Raw genomic sequence first — 24,885 nt, 5'->3', positions numbered from 1 at the left:
TTGGACAGGCCCACATAAAGATCTTAGCACAGTGCCCGACACGTAGGGAGTACTCAACAAACATGCAAACGTACAAAATAGCTAATCTGGTTGCTGTCATCTTCATTATCCTCCTGTTCTGCCACTTGGTGGCCGTTGCTCTGGAGCTGTTGGAATCCCAGTGTTTCCCTTTCCCACCGCTCTGCCAGATGACAGCTGTTTCCTACAAGGAGGCAGTTAATGACCATTGAGATGTCATGTATGGAGTGATTGGGAAGGGAGTAGGTGAAGCTGTGTGATAAGGTGTGAGGAACACAGCAGTCAAGGCAGAACCCCAATGTCAGGACAGCAGGTGGAGTGTGGGCTCTGGAATCCGGAATTCCGGGGGTTTTGTCTTTGCTCTACTGGACATGAGCTGTGTGACCGAATTCAGCAAATGCGTTCGCTTCTCTTCTTCAGTGTCTTCAGGAGTTTAATGCTGCTAACAGTGACCCCCAGGGATATAAGGATGAACTGAGCTCCTGTAGAGAATGTACTCGGCACAGAAGATGTGCTCGATTAACATTGCTCCTCAGAGATGCTGCTTTACGAACGCAGGGGGAGAAGAGAGCGGCCACTGGGGATCTGGGTGCCTGCAGGGTGCGCCCCCTGCATTTCAGTATGCTCTTCACATGTCACTTTTTCAGTGAGGCCTCCCCTGACCGCCCATATGAATATCTCACCTTCCTTCCCCTCCTGGTCTCCCTCCTTCGCTTTCCTGCTTGATTTTTCTCCACCTAATGTATCATATTCAGTGTGACCTACTCTGGGTCTTACTTGCTTGGTGGCTGTTTTCCCATCCATGTGAGTTCCAGGAGGATAGGAATGATTGTTTTACCCACTGATAACATTCTTGGTGCCTGTGACAGTGGCAGGCACATAATCTGTGTTTTACTCATAATTGTATTTTTAGTGCTCAGCATACTGCCAGTCACATACTAGAGAGAGAACAAATAATTAATTGAACAAGTAAATGAGTTATATTAATTTAGGGCTTCTTATAGTATTAGTGTCTGACGAATATAGGATTTCTTTACACAAGCTTGCTTCATTGTTAAAATATTCTATAATAATTTGTATTATCGTCTTTGGAAAGAAATGAGTTTTGACTAAAATACACACAGCACAATGAGTACAGACTAAATGTGTTTTTCTGAGGCCAGTCGGCAGGCAGGAAGCCTCTCTGCAGGTGCACAGGTGATGCGAGGGACCACATTCCATCCACCAAGCCTAAGCTTTTAGAGATGTGCTATCAACGTGCCAAAGCCCCACTCCGGTAACGTGAGGGATTCTTCGTGTCTGTTGGCAAAGCTGAGCCAGAATCAGCATGAGAATCGGATCAGTGCAGCTTGTCTGTGATAGGCTGCACGCTGTGAGGCTCAGAAGCCCGCCTGTGGGAGGATCTTCCTTCAGCGTCAGGACTTTGGCCAGAATGGGGATATACTAGGTGGCACGTCCGGAGACCAAAATCAATGCCCCTTGGTGACCAGCATCCCTTCCAGGACCTGATAGTCCCCCCCAGGCACTGTCTCCCACAAAACCTCAGGGTCCAAATTTGAACACATGGTGCCAGTAGGGTTATACAATGTCAGGAACATAAGGGAGCCTGAGTCAGAGGGTCCAGTCAAGACCCAAGACACACAGGATGGACTTTTCTGGATGCCTGAGCTGCAGAAATTCAGGGCAATGTGAGCCTGCAGGGTGAACCTGTCATTCTCCACACTTGTGCCAGAGAACTAGCCAGTGTGCCGGTAGAGCCCATTTGAGCTCTAACGTGGAAATGTGTCAGACAGGGCGGGTTATGTCTGTGTTTTCTATCACAGGACAAGCTCTGTTTGAAAAGTTAGTTGCATGGGATGGAATACTCAGGGGCCTCCATTGCACCCCAAAGTCACCTGCTTCTCCGCCCTCTTTTCCAGCATGGGCTACTGCATCCTTTTCGTGCATGGAATGAGCAAGCTGTGCACATGGCTGAATCGCTGTGGGGCTGCCACCCTGAGCGTGTCCACTGTGCTGCTGCTGCTGCTTTTCTCCTGGAAAACCATGAAACAGAATGAAATTTGGCTGTCGAGAGAGTCCCTATTCAGGTATGACTAGAGGGTTAAAAGGGAATCTGTTCCCATTTATTTCTTTGCTGACGCATTTGTTTCCAAACAAACGAGGCGACATGGATCTGGCAATATTTATTAATCCAGAAACGTTTTTTAGTAAAGTTTTAAATGGAAGATGTCATTTTATTTTGGGTTTTAACTTTAATTTTTTAAATGGTATTCTATAAAATTTTACGGGAGCTCACTGTAAGTGAATTAATGGAAATAAGGCTCATGGGAAGGTTTTTGGGTCTGTGAATTGAGATGGAAAGTCTTGATAATGAGCTGGGCTGTAAAATCAGCCATCAACAAAATAAGATTGGTCAGTAAGTCCAATGGCATTGTTCAGCTGAGTGAATGAGAAAGGTGAGCGCACAGCAAGAAGGAAGAGAGATGCAGAATATTCCAGGATATTAAGTTGTGATCTGTAATCTAGTTGCTTTGTTTTGAACATTAATCGTGAGCAAGGAAGTGAAAGACTTTTTCATCTCGTGGTAGGTTTTTATGTGGTGTAGAAGCTGTTTCTGAATATAACAATGCCAGTTTATAGCCCTAACTTGTTGTAAAGTATAAAACATCCTTTGGGTTGCTCATCATGCCATGTTTCTGGGCTTAGTCTGTCTCCTTAATGTCACAGCCCTGGTGACCTTCACCTGGCCTCCGCGGCTCAGCCACACCTGGCCTCCCAGCAGTATTTCCCAGTCTCCCAGGGGTCCCCAGTCTTTGACCCCTTCCAGCTTCTGTCCTCACTTATGACCCAGTTGGCCAGTTCTGTCAACGTGGTTTTTATTTGGTTCCCTAATCAGCCAGTACCCAACACTTATTCTTTGGAGGCAAACAACTGAAACAGAGTTGGAATCACTTTCAAAAGCAGAAAATATGGAAAGAGCATAGGAGAGCGCACAGAATTGGGGAGTAGGTGAGGAAGCAGGCATGTAGCAGACGGGAAACAGGTGTCTGGATAGTCTGTCTTGAGGGGACCTGGGCACCTGCAAAGGAATGAATGGAGGGTAAATGTACCCCAATTTTCTCTCTCTTCACATCACAGTCCTGAGCTTAGGTCGTGTGCCTGCCCCTTGTCCCCACTAGGGCACTGAGATGACAGAACTGGCCAAAGACGCTCCCCTGACTTCCATGGGGGGAGTTAGGGCAGGCAGAACCCCTGGGCTTCCACTGAGATGTCACAGCAAGAGGGAATTCCCCACAGGAAACCCAAGCACCGGAAAAGGACACAGACTCTGGACTGCCAGAAGTGAGTGAATGAGTGAATGAACGAATGAAGGAGTAAGACACATGTTCACTGTACTCCTCTACCGTTTTAAAACAATATATCTGATTTTGCTATTTGGCAATTTAACTTTCTTTAATAGAAAAAAAATTAGTCTGGCATGCATGCACGTCTTATCAGTTTATTTACTGTTACTATATCATTATCATTGTCACCATCATTACTTCAGGGGGTACTATAGGGACCTGTTGCCCTGTGGGTTTTTTTCTAGGAATTGTATATCACTTTTAGGCTTCAGATTCTGTTCCGTCCCCGTTATACCCCCGACCTCAGTGCAGTTCTCACAGACTACAATGGACTTGTTCCCTCTTACTGCCCACTGCTGAGGTCATTCTGTAAACACAGGGGCATGGAAGTTCAGGAATATAACTTCCTCCTGGTTTCTGTGGCTTAATTCATTTTTTCTTTCACTTTCAATAGTCAGTGCTTTTATGAGGAACTTTAAAATGATTCTGCCCCGTGTTAAATCCTTTCCTTGAATAAAGGTACTAAGATTGATTGTATTTTCTAACGATGTTTACTGCTTAATCAGTGCAACTCTGAGGAAGGATTTTGGCAGACAGCATTTTATCTCAAGGATAACAAGTTAGTGTTCAAACCCTGTACAGCTGATGCCAGCAATTTAAAAAAATGGAAAACAGAAAAACAAAAATCTCATTGACCTTGTATGCAGAGGCTTCTGGTTTTTTAGATGGAAGCATGTAGGAAGTGAACAGTTGATTACTAAAACACAGGCATTCCACATATGTGCTTAAAGAGACTTTGTGTCTTGAGAGGCCTTTGGTGATCAAATGGAATTTTGTGTAATGTGCAAATCAAAGCTATCAATAATTTTTAGAAAACTTTTCCTGTTATAATTTATTTATGTCCTGGGGAAACTTTTAAGTATCTGAGGCTTTAAGTTTATTCTTTTTCCTTCAAGACCAGCTGTTTATATGTATTCATCTTTCCTGAGTAATGTTCAAATCAGTTGAACATTTACCAAGAATCTTTGAGGCAAGATAGGATTCGTGGCTGGTGTGGGGTCTGGAATGAGGCTTTCTGGCTTTCCTCCAAGTTCTACCATTTAATAGCTGTGTGATCGTGGGTGAGTTACTTAACCGCTCCATGCCTTAGTTCCTTTATTTTAAAATTTAGGAGTTTGGGATGAACATATACACACTACTATATATAAAATAGATAACCAATAAGGATGTACTATATAGCACAGGGAACTATATTCAATATCCTGTGATAAACCATAATGGAAAAGAATCTGAAAAAGAATATATATATATACATATACGTATATGTGTATAATTGAATCAATTTGCTGTACACCTGAAATGAACACAACATTGTAAATCAGCTATACTTCAATTAAAAAATAAATTTTAAAAAAGGAAAAATGTTTTAAATTTAGAATAACGATAGTGTCTATCTTCTGAGTAGAGTATGTGAAAGATGCGTAGGGCAGTATGATAAACACTGTGTCAGGCTTTCAGATTCTTGCTCTGCACTGTGTTCTAGGACATGAGAGAACAGGGCGTGGGGCGAGACACTAGAGGAGCCTGAAGTCTGGATGGGAGTCAGACACATGTACACATTTTAATGTAATGTAGCAGGTGGTAGACAGAGGCAGAGCAGGGTGCTGTGTAAGTGCAGGCAGGTGACTGGGACCAACCCAAGCCTTCAAGGACCATTCTCTTGTAGACCTGAGCTCTGTCTGGAAGGATAAGGAAAGCCTAAATTAGCCGTAATGGCCCAAACCAAGAGCTGGCCAACTAAGAAGAAGTTGCAGTAGTTCTAGATGAGGTGATGTCCTTGACAGAGGCCCTGTTTCTGTTTTCTCCTCTCTTCCAGACTATCAACCCGTTGACCATCCTAGGTCATATGGTCTCGTTGAGGCCTCTCTAATTATATGGAGTGGTTGTGCTTGGCAATACTATGAACGATCTTACAGAATATCTTAGGACAGACCTTTGTGTTAGAGACAATCCAAATGTCAGTCAAATTCCAGGGTTTCCAGCTGAGGCCTCCTGTCACAAAAAAGATCCCACTGAGTGATGTATTTTTAGGAGATACAGATGGAAGATCCCCCTCACAGCTTTGTACTTTTATTGGCAAAAACCTCACACACAAAAGCACAAGAACCCAGCACTTGTGTCTCATCAGAGGCTCAGAGAGAGAGTAGTTTGTCCAAGACGAAATCGCTGTGAAAAGGAGGTGTCAGGTTTGAACCCAAATCTGATGTAAAAGCCAAAGAATACATCTACTTCACCACACCTGTGTTTTGCTTTATGTTTTCTAACTTAAGCTAATCCCAATATAAACAGAGAAAGACAGAAAGACAGAGACAGACAGAGACAGAATGAGAGATGTTCATAATCATAGCTGCAAGGTACGTTTTCTTTAGTTCCCAGAACAGGAGATTATTCTGCTATCTAACCTGAGGAGAGGGTAAGTGCATAGCTTCTAGTGATAGCCCAGACTTTTATATTTTGGTACCAAAATAACACAATTTGATGAAATCTTTTCTTCCCACGCCCCCAAATCTTCAAAATACTTAGAAAGACAAAGCCAGCATGTTTTCTTTTGCATCCAGTTTGGGGTCTCTCTTAATCCCATTCATGAACTATTTAAGTGATCCGTGGACCACCAGTTAAGAATTTATGGCCTAGATCTTCTTCCCTCCCTGTAGGAAATACATTTCTCTTTCCTCCTCTCTGAATTGCTGAGCCAGAGAGATAAGCAGACCTCCCAGGGCAGAGAACATAAACCAGGGATTGGCAAATTCCTTCGTAAAGGCCAGACTGTAAATATTTGAGGCTTTGTGGGCCCTATGGTCTCTTTTGCAGCTGCTCTGCCATTGTCTCGGGAAAGAAGCCAAAGACATCTATGTAAAAAGGTAAACACATTGATATGTCTGTGGCCCATCAGGCCATAGTTTGTTTACCAGTGAAATTCTAATGTTTCTAGTATCTTGCGGTACCTTTTTGGTTTATCAAACGTTGACCGACTTCAGGAATGATTGTGACCTTATATTGATCTTGGTTGAAATCTCTGCTCAACTGCTTACTCAGTCTGTAACCTTAGAAAATGGTCTTAAGCTCTCTGAGCTTCAATTTCCTCATCATATGGGAGGTACAGTAATACTACCCATCGGATAGGTTGTTGAAAGGGTGAGAGGAGGTAGCCCATGGAAATGGATGCTTAGCTCAGCACTTGATTCAAAATGAGCCTCCATAAGCACTGGCTAACCTGACTGTGGCATTGGAAACCTCAGGTTAAACAGGGTCACAATTGAGGAGAGCCATAAATTCTTACTTTCCTTTCCTGTTAACCTCTGGCTGAACATTTTTTTTTAAATGTTTGTTTTCTAATCAGGAATTTGGGGGTGATTCTCCTGACCTATTGTTCCAGTAATGCCAACAAAACAAACTGATGTTCTACAAACTTGGAGCGATACCTGATAGAAGTGGCTTGATAGCTCTGTTATTTTTCAAGTCTTCTGCAAACGAGAGGTGTGAGGGAGAAATGCAAAGTGCATGAATTAAGATCCTGAGTTCGAAGGGAGACCTTAATTCATAATCCTTGTTGTAGTTATTAATAGGATTTGGGATCCAGCCCCATAACTTATGAATCCTACATTTCCTTATGGAGTAAATATGTGTAAGGCTGCACGTTCTGTTAAGACAGTTGGGACGACTCAATCACAGCATCCCAAAAGCAAACTGATGAGGCTGACCCCGGAAGGAGGGAGCAACTTGGCCAGTCAGAGTGACCTGGAAAGTTTTGCCTTTGGTCAATTGTTTATTTTCCTTTTTTTCACAAACTGTTTATTGTAAAATGAGAGACTGGGAAAACGTAGCAGTAAAATATCACAGAGAGAACGTAAAGGTCAAAAACAACAATGGGAAAAGCAGTGTGTTCTTAGGATTTCAGTTACTCCACCCATGCCTGCTTGCCTGCTACAAATATTATTACTTCCATCCTGCCATCACTGAACAATGCCCTCATCTTAGCAAGGACGCTTTTCCACAGGCTGAACTCGGGTGAAACATAGTAGAGCAGCTATGCTAATCACACAGAAGGGAGGATCAATTCCAGTAAATATGCCGGTTATATCTATGCTGAAATCAAAGTTACTTTAAAATCTCCCTGTACCATGCACTGTTTAGTTCTGCATAGAAAAATCAGACACTTTCCTGTATAGAAATTGGATTTTTTAAGAAGCCATTACTATCACTCTGAACTTGGTCCTGCCCCCATGACCTAATGTACTTTGGGTAATGTCCATTTGAAATGTTATATTAAAATTCTAGCTTTGTGTGTTAGCTGGTGAGCTTCGCCATAAGGTAATTGAAGGAGATTGATGATTTCACTGGCATCCAAATGGCAGCATTTGTAAATCTTTTGTCTTGGGTCAGTGATTTCCAGTGAGAGGATTCCTCCAATCTCCTCCGCGGAGTCCAATCCTGGCTTCCAGTATGCAGAGTTTTACATGGGTATAATGGGGTGAGGGAGATTCCACTGTTCAGAATATATATTTTCACTTAATCTACCTTGGAGGTACAGCTCTTCTGGCCCTCGACTGTACCTGTTGTTCCTGATCTCTCTGATTCAACTTTTCTAGAGAGTAAACGTCCTGCCTTTTGCTGGGATGGGGAAAGAATAGAGGAAATAGTCACCTGGATGTGCCTGGTGGGGAAGAGGATCTGGGGTCTAACTGCTGTTAGTACAGATTTACAGCCCATCTGTTTCCAGCCGCACCCCACACACAACAAAACATCCTAGCTACTGCCGTGCATTTGACATCACCATAACAGCTCTGTGTAAGGTGAAGTCTGCTGCTGTCCATGATGCTCCCTTGGGTTGGTTGCTAGCTGCCCACACTCCCTGTAAATTCTCTCCTCTGGAGAGTTCCTCACGCACTTGGCCAGTGGATTTTAGGTGGAACAGTCTTTGCTGGTCCTAAGGGACTGGGCTTTTTTTTTGCCTTTGAACATTTTAATTTATTTCTTTTTGAATTAAAAACCATTTTTTTTCTTGGTTTATAACGTTAAGGGGCTGTTATTTCAACAAAGGTTACAATACCCTGACGTATTATCCTAACAGGTTTAATTTGTATGGTGTTCCCCTAGTGTTCTTACCTTTGAATTAAAAATTAAATGAAAATATGTCACCTAGAAGAGGAAGGGCATTTAAAGTTCAGTTGCCGGAAACTAGGTTGTTATCCTTTCTGCTTCCTCTCTGTCATCACCTCCCCCATTCCAGCATTTAACCCATGTAGGTTCCAGGAGTTTTCTTTCCAGACAGCCCCCAAACCCATCTACCCCTGCCACCACCTCCTTGCAGGTAAGGGAACAGGGACTCTAGGAGCAAAGTCCTTGGGTCAGAATCCCGTCCCTGCCAGTTACCAGCTATCTGATCTCGTGCAGGGTGACTTTGTGAGGCAGTTACAAACGACAGCATGTCTTCCTTCTTGTGTCATCTTCAAAGCTTCAGTGTTACCCTCTGGGGCTCCCCAGGTATCCTGTTTTACCAGCTCGAGCACACTAACACACTCACCACTTAAGCAAAGTTTTTAACCTTTCTGAGCAAAACCTCCTTTCCTTATCTGCAACTTGTAGAATAATCATACCTGTATTTTTTTTTTAATTAGCCCTGGTTTATTACATGGGAAGCGTTTATCTCCAGTAAACCTTAGTAGGGAAGTCAGTCTACAGTCATCCCTCTTGTAATGATTTATTTATATAGACAATCTCAATTTTTTTTCTTTAAAAAGGAAGGCTATAAATGAAGGAAGGAGGGAAAAAACTGAATTAACCTGAGCATGCTGGGTTGTTCCCCCAAAGACTCATCTCTTACCACATCCTGCCACCTCTGCTTCATGTGCAGTCAGCGTGTTTGTTTAGTTGTGCACAGTTGTGCACAGCCTTCACTGTTTTCCACAGAAACATGTTTATTAACTCATATAATCCACAAATTTTGGAAGACTTGGCCTTGATGGATGCAATGGACATTTCAAATACAGGTTCATGAAACTGTGAGTAAAACATGAAAGAAACTGACAACATTCTTAAGCAGTACTCTTTGTTACTCATTTTTTTAAATTTATTAATTTTTAGGTCTGGAGTTCAGACTCTGCCCCACAATGCCAAGGTTCACTACAACTACGCCAATTTCCTGAAGGACCAGGGTCGGAACAGGGAAGCCATCTACCACTACAGAACGGCCCTCAAGTAAGCAGCAGATGGGTGTCGGCTGTTGTGTTTCTTAGGCCCTTGTTTATTTCACTCACCCCTCCCAGTATTTGGGGGGTTGTTTGTTTCTCTTGACAGTGAACATCTCCTTGGAGATGGTATAGATCTGGGACTCCAAGTCTTTGGGCTCAGTGTTTGAGTCTAAGTCTACCTTGCTTTTAACTTTTAGTGTTTTCTTGTAAAAATTTCCATTGCTACACATTATGCAGTGAAGTGACACAGTTGAATACACATATACAGACCAATAAGAGTTGGTTGTCAAAAACATACTCGTAAGTTCTCAGGATATTTACTCCAGTGAATTCCTCCCAATTTAGGCTTCCCTCTTTACATAAATATCTAAGAGGGTTTCTATAAAGACATTGGAGTATAAAATAAAATACTCTGATAATTGTATTAAAGAGAAGGAAAATGAGGAGACACTTGACTACCGTATTGGGAATATGTTAATAAGGTATGTATATACATAAATATATATATACAGTATATGCTTTTCTAATGTTTTAAAATTTTTTTTTAATTTAAAATATGAACAGCCCTGACACTCTCCTTATACTCATCCACTGAAAGAGAATATACCAAACATGGCTTTAGAGATGACTTTTAAGGGAAATTCAAATTTAAGGTCTGCGTTACCAGCAGCTGTCTGCATTGCTCTTAGGTACTCTTTTAAATTGCAACTCTGACTTTCAAGGTAGTCTTCCCTGAGAGATCCCAGATAGTAAATGTATTTAACCTGAAACGTGTGGAGGCGTGATAAGCAAACACAGCCTTGGAATCTCCCAATGTGGGCAAATCCTCTCCTTTATTGAATAATGTGAAGCTCACAGGAGTTTTTCAAAGAGGTTTCCATGCCTCTGCAGTATGTCCCACATTTGGCTGAATTTTCGGTTACTGTTTCACTTTGGGACATGCTCTAAAATATGTGTACCAAACAAATCATACATTTCACTGAAGTTCCCTCTAAGGATTGTCTCAAAGCTTAGTTTGAAATTGTCATCCTTAAAGTAACTGACCTAATTTTTAAAGTTATCCTTTTGAACAGTGTTCTACCTAAGTACGTTGTTCATCAATCAAATCTTTTAGACTTCAGGACCTGTTGTTTAGTATTCAGTATGGTAAAAATTTTAAACTGTACACATCAAGTTCCCTGCTAAATACTTTTCCAAAGATAACAAGAAATATAAATTCAAGAGGAATAATTGTAACAAAGATTTTTATTGAGGAAAGAAGTTTTTATTAAGAAATAGAAGACATTTTTAAAGATTTAATAAAGGGGCTTCCCTGGTGGTGCAGTGGTTGAGAGTCTGCCTGCCGATGCAGGGGACACGGGTTCGTGACCCAGTCGGGGAAGATTCCACATGCCGCGGAGCGGCTGGGCCCGTGAGCCATGGCCGCTGGGCCTGCGCGTCCGGAGCCTGTGCTCCGCAGCGGGAGGGGCCACAACGGTGAGAGTCCCGTGTACCGCAAAAAAAAAAAAAAAAGATTTAATAAAGAATCATATTCTTCACTGCAAGCCAGTTTATGCAGATATTTCCAGTGCTTATCTCTGGTTGTTGAGATTATGGTTTAATTTTTTTCTTTATACTTTCTACTGTGCTTCAGAGTTCCACGATGAGCATGTATTATTTTTGAAATGAGGAAATGTTATTTTTAAAAAGGCATGTTCCCCCCCGGACCCCCCCAAAAATGATACAAATGAACATATTTACAAAACAGAAACAGACTCACAGACCTAGGCAATAAACTTATCGTTACCAACGGGGAAGGTTGGAGGGGAAGGATAGATTGGGAGTTTGGGATTGACATGTACACACAGCTATATTTAAAATGGATAACCAACAAGGACCAATTGCATAGCACAGGGAACTCTGCTCAATATTCTGTAATAACCTAAATGGAAAAAGAATTTGAAAAAGAATAGATATCTGTATATGTATAACTGAATCACTTTTCTGTACTCCTGAAACTAACCCAACATAGTTAATCAACTATTCTCAATATAAAATAAAATTTTTTTTAAAAAGGCATGTTCCTTCAAGGGACATTTAAGCAAATAAAGCGTGTTTGGGCTTTAATAATTAATTAGCGTTTCGTGATTTTAGGTGGCATTCTTAAAGGGAAGAAAAGAGCAGTAAGTTTGCCTGAAAAATATTGGTTGGAGGGAAGTATATCAGTATCTTTTAAAATTTGTTTCATTCGAACAGACTATTTTCTGTGAAGTTCAAACAGAAAAATAAGGCAGACCTTAAGGTACAGCTTGGGGAAAAGGTGTAAATTAAGCAAAACTCTCCGCCAGCTGACCTTACAAAATTACAGTAGCTGGTTGGGACTTCCACCGTCAATAAAAGTAAATGTTTGCTTCAGCAACTGTCCTTGTGGAAGAAACTTGTCCTTGAGAAATGGGGTAAAGACAGTTAAAGCTAAGAATATACTACATAGTAATTAGTGAAATATTTCATCATCTCAGACCAGGCTCAAAATATTTCTGATTTAAAGTATCATCATTTTTGTTATGGATACCTCCATGGTGAAATTTCAATGGATGTGGTGTTTTTTGTTTTTTGTTTTTTTAATTTAAGTAAATTGTCACTCTTTGTGTTAGAAAAGGACAATACTGGGACTATTCATCATTTTGATGATTATTTATCCTAGATGACTGGAAGACTGCCCTTCCTTAAATATAACTCCTTCTCTGTGGAGGTTGCTAACACAGGGATTCCTCCCCTCCCAACTGCTCCACCCTACTTCACCTTTGGTGTATCTTGATGTTTTCCACGTCTGCAAGAGTAATAAAGAGAATGATTAGGGAAATGCAGGATTAAAGGTGGTATTATCTGAAATCAGCCCCAACAGTTATTCATTCCTGTTGTAATGACTGTATAGGTTCCAAAGGCAATGGTGATATTGGTCATTAGGGTTGTATCTATACCGATATCTTTTTGGCTGGCTTACAGTTCTAAAAATAACACTGTATTAAATTGGTAATTATATATGACACGAATATTCTTCTGCTTTTTAACTTTATTCTATTTTTTAAATGTAAAAATACCACTGACTGACTTCTCCATTTTGGTGCACCTCAGGTATTATATTTCTGTAGTACAAGGGAGATCTCCCCTGAAAAATGCTGCAGCTGAGGATACAGAGTCAGATTAAGACCCAAATCATCAAAGAAAGTTGTCAGAATACTTTCCTTAAATCCTCCATAAACACAAATGTAAGCTTTCCTTTCTGTGAGGAGTGGCTCTCATATTTATACCTAATGGGGTGTTAAAAGTTTGGGATTGTTTATGCTGGAAAATCAGAACACCACTGGTGGAGCTACCATATGCCTTCACAGCTTTCTGACCATTGAGTTACTCTCGACAAGGTTTCTACTATTTTCACCGCGTATGATGGGAGTAGAAATGTTACTGGAAGAGGGGCCCCGTCCCAGGTCCGGAAGTGGGCTGTTGTCTAACACTCAGAGATGAATAGTCCGAGGAGACACTCGTGCTGACAAAGCAAAAAACTTTATTGGGAAGGGGCGCCCGGGCAGAGAGCAGCAGGGTAAGGGAACCCAAGAGAACTGCTCTGCCATGTGGCTCGCAGTCTTAGGTTTTATGGTAATGGGTTAGCTTTCCAGGTTGTCTCTGGCCAATCATCTTGTTTGTGCCCACATTTGGTCTGACTCAGGGTCCTTCCAGGTGGTGTGCGTCTCTCTCAGCCAAGGTGGATTCTAGCATGAGGGTTTCTGGGATGTGGGCAGGACATACTATGGCATCTCCTCCCTCCCTCCTTTCGGCCCCTCCTGAATTCTCCTGGTTAGTTTTTGGTGGCAGCACTGTGTTCCTTATCGGGACCTCCTGTTGTGAGACAACTCATGCAAGCACTTATTAACGTGCCTGGCCAGGGTGGGCAGTTTCGGTCAATGGTTCCCTAACAGAAAATCCACCCAGCCATTCAGCTCTTCCTATACAGAAACTCCCATGAAATGACTCATTCAGTAAGCCCAAAAGAAAAGATAGTGGCCCTGCCCAAATAAAGTGCAGAAGATATTGAATGTGTACTTGGCCGGTAGCTTGTTGATTACCTTAAAAAGTCAGTTAAAAGTGAAGAATCATAAAACAAATCATGTGCACTCTTGAATGTTTTATTGTACCCTAAAATTTTACGTGTATGTCCATTCACCAAGTCTTCTAATGTCAAACCAAGTTTTTTCTTTGAGTAAGAGTCTACTGATTAGAATCTGCAAAAAATACAACCACAGTTCATTTCTGTCGTGATCATTTTTAAAGTGGAATCAAAATGTACAGGCTATCTGAGATTTTTCTGGTTTTTCTCCTCCAACCTTTTACAATTAATCTTACATCGAATTCAACGGCAATTTTTTTGAGTGACTTCCCTTTTTTGAGTATTTCCAGAGTATTTTTTAGTTTTCATAAAAATCACAACTCTGTTTTTTACTTTTATATTTTATCAGTTTGCAGGGTATTTCATTATATTGTGCAATTGCAATAAACAACTAGAATAAATCTGTTAATAAGAACAACTGGCTCTTAGCAGTCATGTAGCTTAACTTAAGGGAGCAGAAGGGCCCAGGCTTATAGAGAAGGTTTATTATGTTATAGGCATCCACCAATATGTTTTACAGAGAACAGAGAACATCTGCAAATCTGATGACACAATTAAGAGACTTTTAAAAGAGTCTTCATTATAGGTGATAGAGTCTCATGGAAATTGTTTTTCATCTTATAATTAGATTTCTTGCAAGGCTCAATTACTGGTTGGTTAATACGGGCTGGTCATCAAAAACCCTGAACCTGGGAATGAGAATAGAGTTCACCTTTGTTCAGGTGGATCAACAAAGTCTCTTCATTGTCAGCAGGAAAATGCCCCATGTTTCACTGAACATTTGTTCACTTAGATGTCCTTTTCCCTCCAGCCTCTACAGTAAGCCCCTGTCATACCTAGACTAGCTGATGCACCCCTGGTGGTTGGATATCAGCCACATGCAGGATTTCATCCTTATAAAAGGGCTGTGATCCTCAGTCACCCAGATAGCTATTTTCTTTTCACAGGTATGGTTTCACATGAAATACACAGAAATCATCTAAGGTGTCCCCCCTCCCATAAGTCCTATTGAGTAGGAGATGCATTACCCTGCCCTGAGGGAACTCAGGTGTGTTTGGGCAGCCTTGGTATCCTCAGAGGGGCCTTGTCCACTCCTAATGTATCTGCTGTTGATGTTTTAAATAGGAAATCTGAAGGGAAAGAAAACTGTGTTCATGGGGGCGGTTGAAGTCCCTGACCAGGCTCTTCTTATTGGTATAACTAAAAGGAAAGAAATGTACTTTTAAAACTCCTGTACAAAAGAAGTCTACAATTGATATTTAATTGGCTAACTCGTGGGAAAGGAGAAGCTAAAATCTTTCTGATTGGAATTTTTTAATGCATAAAATAGAGACTTTTCATGATAACGGTACCCACTGCTCTCATTCTTTGTATTCCCTCCTGTGTGGATAACTGGAAGTCTACAAAGAGACTCCATTAGACTATAAGAAGTGTATGTGGGAGAAGAAAGTAATAAGACAATGATTATTGAAGAAAGCCATATTGTTAGAATGTAAAAAAATCTAACTATGTCTAATGAACCCACTGCTCATTGATGTCCTGAGTTATCAATAAGATTATTATAATTCCTTTGAAAAATGTTGTCTATAAAACTGGTAGAGTTTGAACTTTTTTTTAATCAGGATTTAATGATTATTTAAGAAGTCCTTCTTTACCCAGGCTATTTTGAATGAACATTTAAAATAACTCTCATGACTACAGGTGGCCTTAGATACCAGCTGCCATATATTTCTGGAAAGACCGAAAATTCCAATACCATTTGTTAACCAAGTTTAACAAGTGGAGAGGGGTTCTTCTGTTGGTGTGGTACTTTTATTTATAAATGTCTAAATATGTTTTCCGGTAGCACAATTGAAATCATGTTTGTTCCTTTTTGTTGATGAAATTATATTCTCACTATGTATATTTTGTGTTAATTAAGTTTAGCAGCTTTTTTCACTAAATCCAAGAAATTGATTTAGAAATTCATTTAGAAAACTAGAATTTTAGTCATATTGTGGCCATACTTACGGACTATATTTCAAAATGAAAGTTCTATAATTTATATTCAAAAACATCTGCTCTCTCTTTTTTCTGCCTTAAACCACCATTTCACTTCAAAACCTCACTGCGGTTCCCCAGGAAACAAAATCCAAGGCAGAGATTAGCAAGCAGGAAGTTCATTAAGGAGTGCTCTCTGGAACGCCAGGGAAGCAAGATGGGCAGAGGGGGAAGGAGAGATACAGTGCATTCGCAGGGGCTCAGAGGAGCCCTTAGGGAGCTCTGGAGATGGGGTGGCCCCTCAGAGTTGTCATGAAAGAGATGGAACCTTTATACCCGCTATCAACCAGTCACTGGCCCCAGGCAGAGAAGAGTAGCCTCGGGTAAAGCAATGCCCAGAGAAGAACTCAGCTGTGAGCTGTCAAGTGCTCACACTTGAGGGGTATCTGGGTGGTATAAGACAGCACCCACTACACTGGCTTAATTGATGATTTCTTATATAAGTAAATATGACAGTTCAACAGAATATCATTTAGATTTTTTGTTAAAATGAGAAGAGTGGTGTTACCTACCTCATAGGGCTGGAATAATTCACATACAAGGTGTAAAGCAGTGTCTGAATACCTGGCCGTGATAAACTCGGTGAATGTTATTAATACACCCCCAATCGGACCACTTCTCTCCACCTCCACTGCCCATCATCTCTCACCTGGATTACTGCAGTGTTCTCTGGTTTCCCCCATTTTCACTTCCCCTTCCTCCCCTCCTTCAGTCTGTTCTCAACCCAGCAGCCACAGGGAAGTTCATAGTAATCCTGTGCTCAGAACGTTCTGCTTGCTCTGAGAATCAGGGCCCCGTGCAGTGGTCTCCACGTCCTGCACCGTCTGGTCCCGCTGCCTCTCAGACCTTACCTCCTACTACACCTCTTGCTGTCTCAGCTCCAGCCAGACGGGGCTCCAGGCACACACCAGTCGTCACATTCTTATGGCAATTGGAAAAAAAAATGCATGACCTAAAAGTTGAGTTACATTTTATTCCGGGGACAAAACTGAGAACTTAAGCCCAAGACACAGCATCTCAGATAACTCTGAGAGACTGCTCCGAAGAAGCAAGTGAGCGGATCCAGGATGTATAAGGGTTTTTGCAACACAGACCAGGTAGTCAGAACATCAAAAGATTACTGTTAATCAAAGAAAACCAGTTATCTCAGGTTAAGGAATTTAGTGCTTTTCTGTGTGTGGGAAGATGCAAGAGTCTGGGCTCACTGAAATCACTCCTTTGATATGCACCTGAGCTATCTGGGGCCAGTATCCTGTGCTTTCTCTTCCTGAGTCTCCTTGGGGTGCACCATTGGGGGTGGCTGCAGCTGCCGACTGCTAGATGGTGGGCATCCTGTTTCTACCCTGAGTTCCCTCAGGGCTCACCATCTGGGTGGCTGTAATGTGATGGCTAGATGGCTGCAACATCCTTTGTTTACTGATACTGGCAGGGAACATTTTTCATTCACACCTATTACAGAGACTCTGTATTTGTCCTTCCTTCTTCCCAGAACACTTCCCCTCCTTCTCTAAATGGCTGCTTCCCTCCCTCCCTTCAGGACTCTTCAGGTGATGTCATCTTGTCTGCGAGGCCTACCCTGGTCTCCCTGCCAACCCCAGCATACCCTGTTCCTCTGCTTCGCTTCGTTTTTCTCCACTGCAGTTTCCACCCTCTAATATGCTTACACACATCTAACACACCTAGCTACTGCCCATTCCCATTACATGCCAGTGGTGACCCCCAATTCCTGAGGTGGATCTTCAGGATACACACGCCTTTCCCTCCCCACCCCTCATGATGTCCTTGGTTGACACTTATTAACTGCAGACATGGACACACCCTTCCTACCCACCACTGTCTTTTTTTTCTAAGTCAATCTAACAGCCAGAGTGCTATCCATGCTGCGAAGTGTTATTACAATAAAGATTCTATGAGCACATTGATCTGTCACATAAGACTTTGAATCTCCTTACAACCTTGGATGTAGCTCTTAAAATTGTGCGTGTCGGGAATTCCGTTTGGTGTTGAGCGTATCGGAAAGGCTTGGAGGAAATTGCTCTGGTGCCTGTGGGGATCATTTGCTTCAGATGATGAAAGATTGACAGACTTTGTTGGAGTGAGTGCTTGACAAGGAACATTCCTACATTCTTAAAATGAAGAAGGCCAAATGTCCTTCACAGCTGAGCACCTGCGGTGTGGGACAAACGGATGGATACAAGACAACCTGAGTGTGCATTGGGTTAGTGATGAAGAAATAATGGAGGTTATTTTGACTGATGGAAGCAAGTCAGAGGCCTTAGCAGTGAGGAGAATGATTTTTTGGAGGATGAGAAATCCACATGAAAAGAGAGCTGGCAGCTTCCTGCTGGCATGGGTTCATTAGGGCTGTGGAGAGAGCCAAGTACACCCACCCAGAGGTCCTGTAGCCAACCCCAGAACATCAAATGTATGGAGTGTATCAGGTATGAGGGTGGACATCTTATATCCACCATCCTATTTGTTCACACAGAGGATTAATATGTTATGGACCTTATTGTTATAGAGAGAGCAACTAAAACACAGACATAAGTTCAAAATCACACAGCAAGAAAGTCACCCATGGCTTCTGACTCCAATCACAGTTATATTTCCACTCCACCAAAGTAATTTCCCATTCATCTGCTGCAAAAACCAAAGTTCACCATGGTCACCCCAAGCCCTTGAGAAAAGGTAAAATATGTTCACTATTTTCTATTTAAAAGAGCAAGGAAGGGGCTTCCCTGGTGGCGCAGTGGTTGAGAGTCCACCTGCCGATGCAGGGGACACGGGTGCCCCGGTCCGGGAAGATCCCACATGCCGTGGAGCGGCTAGGCCCGTGAGCCATGGCCGCTGAGCCTGTGCGTCCGGAGCCTGTGCTCCGCAACGGGAGAGGCCACAACAGTGAGAGGCCTGCATACGCAAAAAAAAAAAAAAAGTGCAAGGAAGTATTTAATTCAATACATTTCCCAACCTCCAGAGGAAAATTCTCAGGAAGCAGGAAAATTCAGCCACTTAAAGTGAGTCATTTCCTGAGGGCATGGTTTTACTCTAAATTGTTTTGAAAAATCAATTGGGCAGAGTCCTCCTGGATCTCTACTAGAGGTCATCCATTGTGAGAGATCAGATAATTTAGTTGGCCCCTCACTGGAGTGTGTCATACTTCCCTAAATTGCATTTGAGGTTTTTTTCCAAGACTGTCTAATGGATGGGAAGGAGTACGGTACCAAAATAAAGTGGCAAGACTTGCTGCTGGGTGTTAATGGCGATTTCAGACAATTAAAGAATTCTGGTGCACTTTAATGACATGATGATTCAAATTTTAAAATCAGGCACTTGAGAAACGGCAGGGACTAGAATGAATGAAAATATGCTGCGGCTGCTGCTGACTCCTGAAATGAAGTTGACTTTGGGTATTTTTTAGTTCTGTGAAATTTGGATCTCATGGTTGAAATTTTTTCCCAGTCATGTTTTTCTTTTGGATTCTTTTTTTTCTCAACAGGAAATAGAAAAAATAGAAAATAAACATCTGACCTTAGCATACTTCACCTCAAATAAATTAATGTGTGGAATGAAAATCAGATAAATAAATCAGGGTGTGTATATTCTGAAAGGAAATTGCAAAGGGGAGCACATGATACATACAGTCTTGCTTGAACAATGAAATGCCTTAGAAGGTACTCTAATAATGAAAAAGTAATAGAATTCTTAACTTTTGAACAGATTGTACAAAATTTAAAGTAAATGACTGAATAAAATATAAAACTAAACTTTAGTCATATACATCTTATCTCTATGGATCTTTAGTTGAGATTGAAGCTTAAGAACAGTAGATGGGAGAGCATGTATCTGTGCCTTAAACACTTACTGGATGTTGTTAGTTCCAAATAGCTTCCCATGATACTGTGCTTTTTAGAGATACCATGAGTACTTTGTATGGCAGGAGACAAGTTTTCCCAGCGAAGAAGAATCTCAGCCACGTTTCCTGAGTATTGACTTTATTTCACTTCTGTCCCTGAGAAGTAGTTTGTATAGGATCATAGCTGAATGGACTGGCCCAAGGATAGAAAGGGAAATTATTCTGAATGGAAGGTCTAATTGATAGCAGTATATTTATTTGCTGAAGGTGGAATGACTCATGGATTGTTTGGGAAAATAAATAGATTTACAGGAACCATCTGACTTTTAACACTTAAGAACACAACTCCTGAAAATATTTCTTTTTTTAAAAAAGTAATTTATTTTTTCTTTAATTTCTCCCATCCTCCCATTCCTCAACTTTAAAATAGTACAATAATTCTACTTGAAGAATTAGAAGGTTAAATGAGATAGTATATAGGAAAGCACTCTAAAATGTAAAGTATCACTAATACATGCTAGGTTTTTTTAGACCCATTTTCTTTTGCTCCTGCCTTCTGTTTTTCACTTAGGCAACTGTTCCCTCACAGTGATGATTTCCTGTTAACATGTTGCTGATATTCATGCTTCAGAGATAAGTTGCCTGGGAATAGAGGAGAATAATAATGTCCTTAACTACCTACTTTATTAATTCTGCTTAAGGAAAGGCCACCAGATAAAATGTAAGAAGCCCTTCAATGCTCAAATGGGAATATAAATCATAGAGAATATAAATTGAGAATATAAATCATACAGTACTTGAAAAATATTCTCTTCAGCTCATAGAATTATATCTCTATGCCTAGATTTCTTTTTTAAAGAGAAAGAATAAACTTTCTTATACCCCAGAACTATTTGACGATATTATACATTTTCCCTATAATAAATTTTAAAAATTTAACTCAGTGAAATTTTAAAACATAATAATAAGGAAATGGTGAGAGAGCCCCCATATACAATATAAATGTTGAGTAAGACTGAGAAAGAAAATCCAGTGGCTGTTCACAGTGGTCTTAAAAAAACAGGCCTGGGGCTTCCCTGGTGGCGCAGTGGTTGAGAGTCAGCCTGCCGATGCAGGGGACATGGGTTCGTGCCCCGGTCTGGGAAGATCCCACATGCCACGGAGCAGCTGGGCCCGTGAGCCACGGCCGCTGAGCCTGCGCGTCCGGAGCCTGTGCTCCGCAACGGGAGAGGCCACAACAGTGAGAGGCCCGCGTACCGCAAAAACAAACAAACAAACAAAAAAAACAGGCCTGAAAATTACCACTCTTCTCCCTTTCAGTGAAGATTTTGTCAAGGTTCTTTACATGGGGAAGGGAATAATCACTACCAGAACTTTTGTAAAACATACCTGTAGGCGTCAAAGTCAAGACACACTTAATTGATCCTGACAATTGATGTAGTAACATAGACATCTCTTAAATTATTCATCTTTCTAATAGAGAATTCCCCTCTTGGAGCCCTCAGGGTTGAATTAGACCCAAGCTCATTTAAACAAGTTTATTTAAAAAGTAAACACACAAAAATAAGTTTCGTCCTTGCATAGGTCTTCAGTAAACAAGAGAAGAGTATATGTTTTAAGAAAATGTCTACATCTATATAAAAATCAAAATTAAAAGTGATAATTTTTTCTTGACCTGCTTAAAGAATCTTTTTTATGAAATTCAGCTTTGTTTCATAAATAATGTAATGCTTGCTCATGATTAGGTGAACTTAATCAGATGCCCAGAGGGAGGGGCTGTTGCTAGCAGACCTTTACTATTACCAGGAGTAAACAATATGACACGTTTTCCAGGTGGAGGGCTGTGAGTGGCAATAGATTCAGTAAATCACTATAGATGTCAGCAATCCCCTTCCTGGACAGGTTGGGACTCTGTTAACACAAAGCCTCTTCGCTGCCAGTGCCCGACCACAAAGCCCTGTCCTAAGCTTGGAGCACAAGGCATGCTAAAGACCTTTTTTTCCCTCGTAGTATTTATATTTGTTTCTCTTTACTTCCCTTCTCACTGCTTGTTTCTGTTTTTGAGAGTTCATTGTGAACTTATGTTCTGTTTCTGGTTTGACAAAAAAAGAGAGAGAAAAATTTTTGTAGTCAGTGAACTTAGAAAGTATTATATCAATACATGCATTCCTTTAAATTTATTTATTTCTTTATTTTGGGCGGCGTTGGGTCTTCGTCGCTGCGCGCGGGCTTTCTCTAGTTGCGGTGAGCAGGGGCTACTCTTCGTTGCGGTGCGCGGGCTTCTCGCTGCGTTGGCTTCTCTTGTTGTGGAGCACGGGCTCTAGGCACACAGGCTTCAGTAGTTGTGGAGCGTGGGCTTCAGTAGTTGTGGCGCACGGGCTTAGTTGCTCCGCGGCATGTGGTATCTTCCCGGACCAGGGGTTGAAGCCGTGTCCCCTCCATTGGCAGGCGAATTCTTAACCACTGTGCCACCAGGGAAGTCCCCATGCCGTTTCTTTAAATGGCAGTGGGATGGTGATAAAGTCCAAAAAGGTGGGCTGATAAGCAGCGGGAGAGGGCAACTGCGTGACAGGGAGCCCGTCGTAGATGCTCTTATTGAATTTAGGCTGTCCTTTCCCATATTTAGTGCTTTCACCTCAGACATTTATTTTGAGGGCTCCAAAGCCTATAAAGAAATAAGGAAAAGACCAAGTTTTAAGAAATTGCCTCTTCTGGGAAGGCAGAGGTCACCAGGATGCTTTCTCTTGCTGTTTGTCATCAGAGAAAAAATAAGAACTCTTCTCACCATGTTCACAGGACCCCCCTCTTAAATCTTTTGGAAGTCAGAGAGCTTTGCTCAACATCCAAAATATTTTTTTAATTGGAAGAATTAAAGTCCTGGCTGTGATATGCTCTCTGTAACCATTCCCAAAGTAATTCTTAGACACAGCTTCCCAGGAGGCTGTTCCGGGCATGGAATGAGTGGGCAGGTACGAGAGCATCTTCTCTTAGCTCTGATGTCCTGTAGCTGCATCTATGAGAGAGCACCAAGGACTTGTGTACCCCAGGAACTGTGAGGGTGGGTGTTAAGGGACTGGTACCAGGTACCCTCAGGTTGTCTTTGCTAATTAAAGGTGACTAGAAAGAAGCAAACACGTTGTGTGTGTGTGTGTTTTTCCAACTTCCTCTCATAATGTATCTCTCCCAACAGCCTACAGAATTATTGTGAATAATTAGGGCTTTCAAGCCTTGGGAGGACGTAACATTCATCTGAATTGATTCTATCCCTTATCAGTCAGGAAGAGCATTACACAGATTGTCTTCCTGAAAATACTGAGGGATGCTAATAGCTGAGCTATAAGGCAGTAAGGAAGGGAGGATTACATGATCCAATAAGCTTAGGAAACTCTGGGTTAGGCAAAGATTTAAAAAAAAAAAAAAAAAGCTATGCAGCTTGTCTTCCTTGGCCTTTTAATAGGAACCCCTTCTGTCCCCAAATTAAATTGATCTTCTTAGAAGGTACAGAACAGGCTGGGAGGGGGCAAGCATGGCATTTGATTGTCAAGAGACTTGACAAGTACAGATCCTGTTTTTATTACTTGGGCATTATCTTGCCTTTCCTACATTAAAAGCCAGCTCCACAGGCTTATTCAAAATCCTCTGGGTGACAGAGATGGAGTGAGCCTGTTCGACGACTAAATGTGTCGGCTCTGAGCGCAGCAGAATCAACTCAGCTGTGTGTGCAGCAGCAGGCTGGTTTGCCTTCCTCATAGTTTCTAGTTAAGGAAGTAAACCGATTCTCTTCCTTTCTTAATCACCATAAATTTGCCTTGCTGATGTGTACGCAGTCCTCCTTTACATTTGCTTTTTGAACATTAGGATCGCTGTTTTCACATCATTGTGCCTTTTGAAATTTTTATATGTTTGTCAGGATTTTCATTCCTAACCACTATCAGAGCAGGTGGTGTCAAATAACAGTAGCGGGGAAATGAGACAAAATGGAATAGGAGAGTCAAGGTGGAGAGCCGTTTGAGGGAGAAAGTTTATTTGTATGGGGAGACGTTTGTATCACCTTCTCAATAATGGCGGTTTTACTGATGCTCCAATTCAAATATATTCATGAAGATCCCTCATCCAGGGAACTCCCAACATCTTGTGTAAATAGTGGACATTATACAGGCAGCTAGTCAGCAGTCCCGCTAGGCCAGAAAGTCAGCACCGGTGGCAATGAGGATTTTCAGTCAAAGGAAGTTGAAAGTAACTGTAGGCTCCAAGCTAAATTTATTCAGCCCCGGTAGATTTGCATACTATTTATTTTTGCACTCTTTGGGGGTAATTTAATTATGCCAGCATGTGTCAATTACTTGCTTTCCTGCCATGTTTATTTGCCTGCAGGTGCACAAACGGTTGACTGTTAAGATGTGACATAGACATACCATTAAAATAAAGGAAGAATTCAGTGTTTCATTTTTGTTGTGGCATACCTGGGGCGAGGAGTGGGGTGTGAAGAACAAGCAAATTGTGACCAACTTTGAAGTTTTTGAACAATCATGGCTTAATATTTCTAATTGTTCAGGTTGTATCCGCGCCATGCAAGTGCCCTGAACAACCTTGGAACACTGACCAGAGACACAGCAGAGGCAAAGATGTACTATCAGAGGGCTCTCCAGCTAAATCCACAGCACAACCGGGCTCTTTTCAATCTTGGGAATCTCCTTAGGTAAGTAGAACGTGTACCTTTGACCAGAAGACCGTGTAGTTTCAAGAAATCCTTTCCTTTTCAACACTCATTTGGTTGTGGTGTTATCTCCTCTTCCTAGGGCAGAATAGTTAGGGTTTTCAAGTTTTGGGAGGATGCAATATTCATCTGAATTAATCATCCCTTATCAATCAAAAAGAGTATTTCCCAGAGTGTCTCTCTGGAAGTATTAGTTCTGGGAGATGTTCATAGGTTGTCTGTAGAGAGCTGGGAAGACGGAATGGCTACATGGACAAATAAACTTAGGAAATGCTGAATTAAGCAAAGATAGTTCCTTTATTACAAGAATCTTTAATATGCTAAATGCCCTGTGAATATTCAAGAAGGGAGTATGGAACACAGCATTTCCCAAAGTCAATCATTTTTGGTAGGCATTTCCCAAGAATTTCATGAATATACTTGGGAAAAGTGCTGGTCTAGGAAAAGCAGCAAGCTCTAAAGGTGAGCATAACCACAGCTCATGCGCAGTTCGTGCTATAGGTAAGAAACAAACTGAG

General features: G+C 41.5%; 1 protein-coding gene across 8 annotated transcripts in view; it reads left to right on the top strand.

The window, feature by feature from the left end:
- The window catches only part of TMTC1 (transmembrane O-mannosyltransferase targeting cadherins 1), a 264,804-nt gene that overhangs the window by 183,576 nt on the left and 56,343 nt on the right, over positions 1 to 24,885 (top strand). For 6 of the 8 annotated variants that reach the window (XR_010932307.1, XM_067696053.1, XM_067696055.1 and 3 more), the window contains 3 exons: positions 1,938 to 2,105; positions 9,507 to 9,620; positions 24,206 to 24,349. Coding sequence is in view for 7 of the 8 variants with exons in the window: in XM_067696053.1 (XP_067552154.1) it covers positions 1,938 to 2,105; positions 9,507 to 9,620; positions 24,206 to 24,349 (426 nt within the window). In the remaining variant the exon portion in view is untranslated. The remainder of the gene's footprint in view (positions 1 to 1,937; positions 2,106 to 9,506; positions 9,621 to 24,205; positions 24,350 to 24,885) is intronic. The other 2 variants (XM_067696054.1, XM_067696052.1) reach the window with 2 other exon arrangements.

Source organism: Pseudorca crassidens, chromosome 11, assembly GCF_039906515.1.
Source record: "Pseudorca crassidens isolate mPseCra1 chromosome 11, mPseCra1.hap1, whole genome shotgun sequence".
NCBI classification, from domain to species: Eukaryota; Metazoa; Chordata; class Mammalia; order Artiodactyla; family Delphinidae; genus Pseudorca; species Pseudorca crassidens.
Note: the sequence above shows the minus strand (reverse complement) of the source record. Positions and strands in the feature narration are given on the sequence as shown.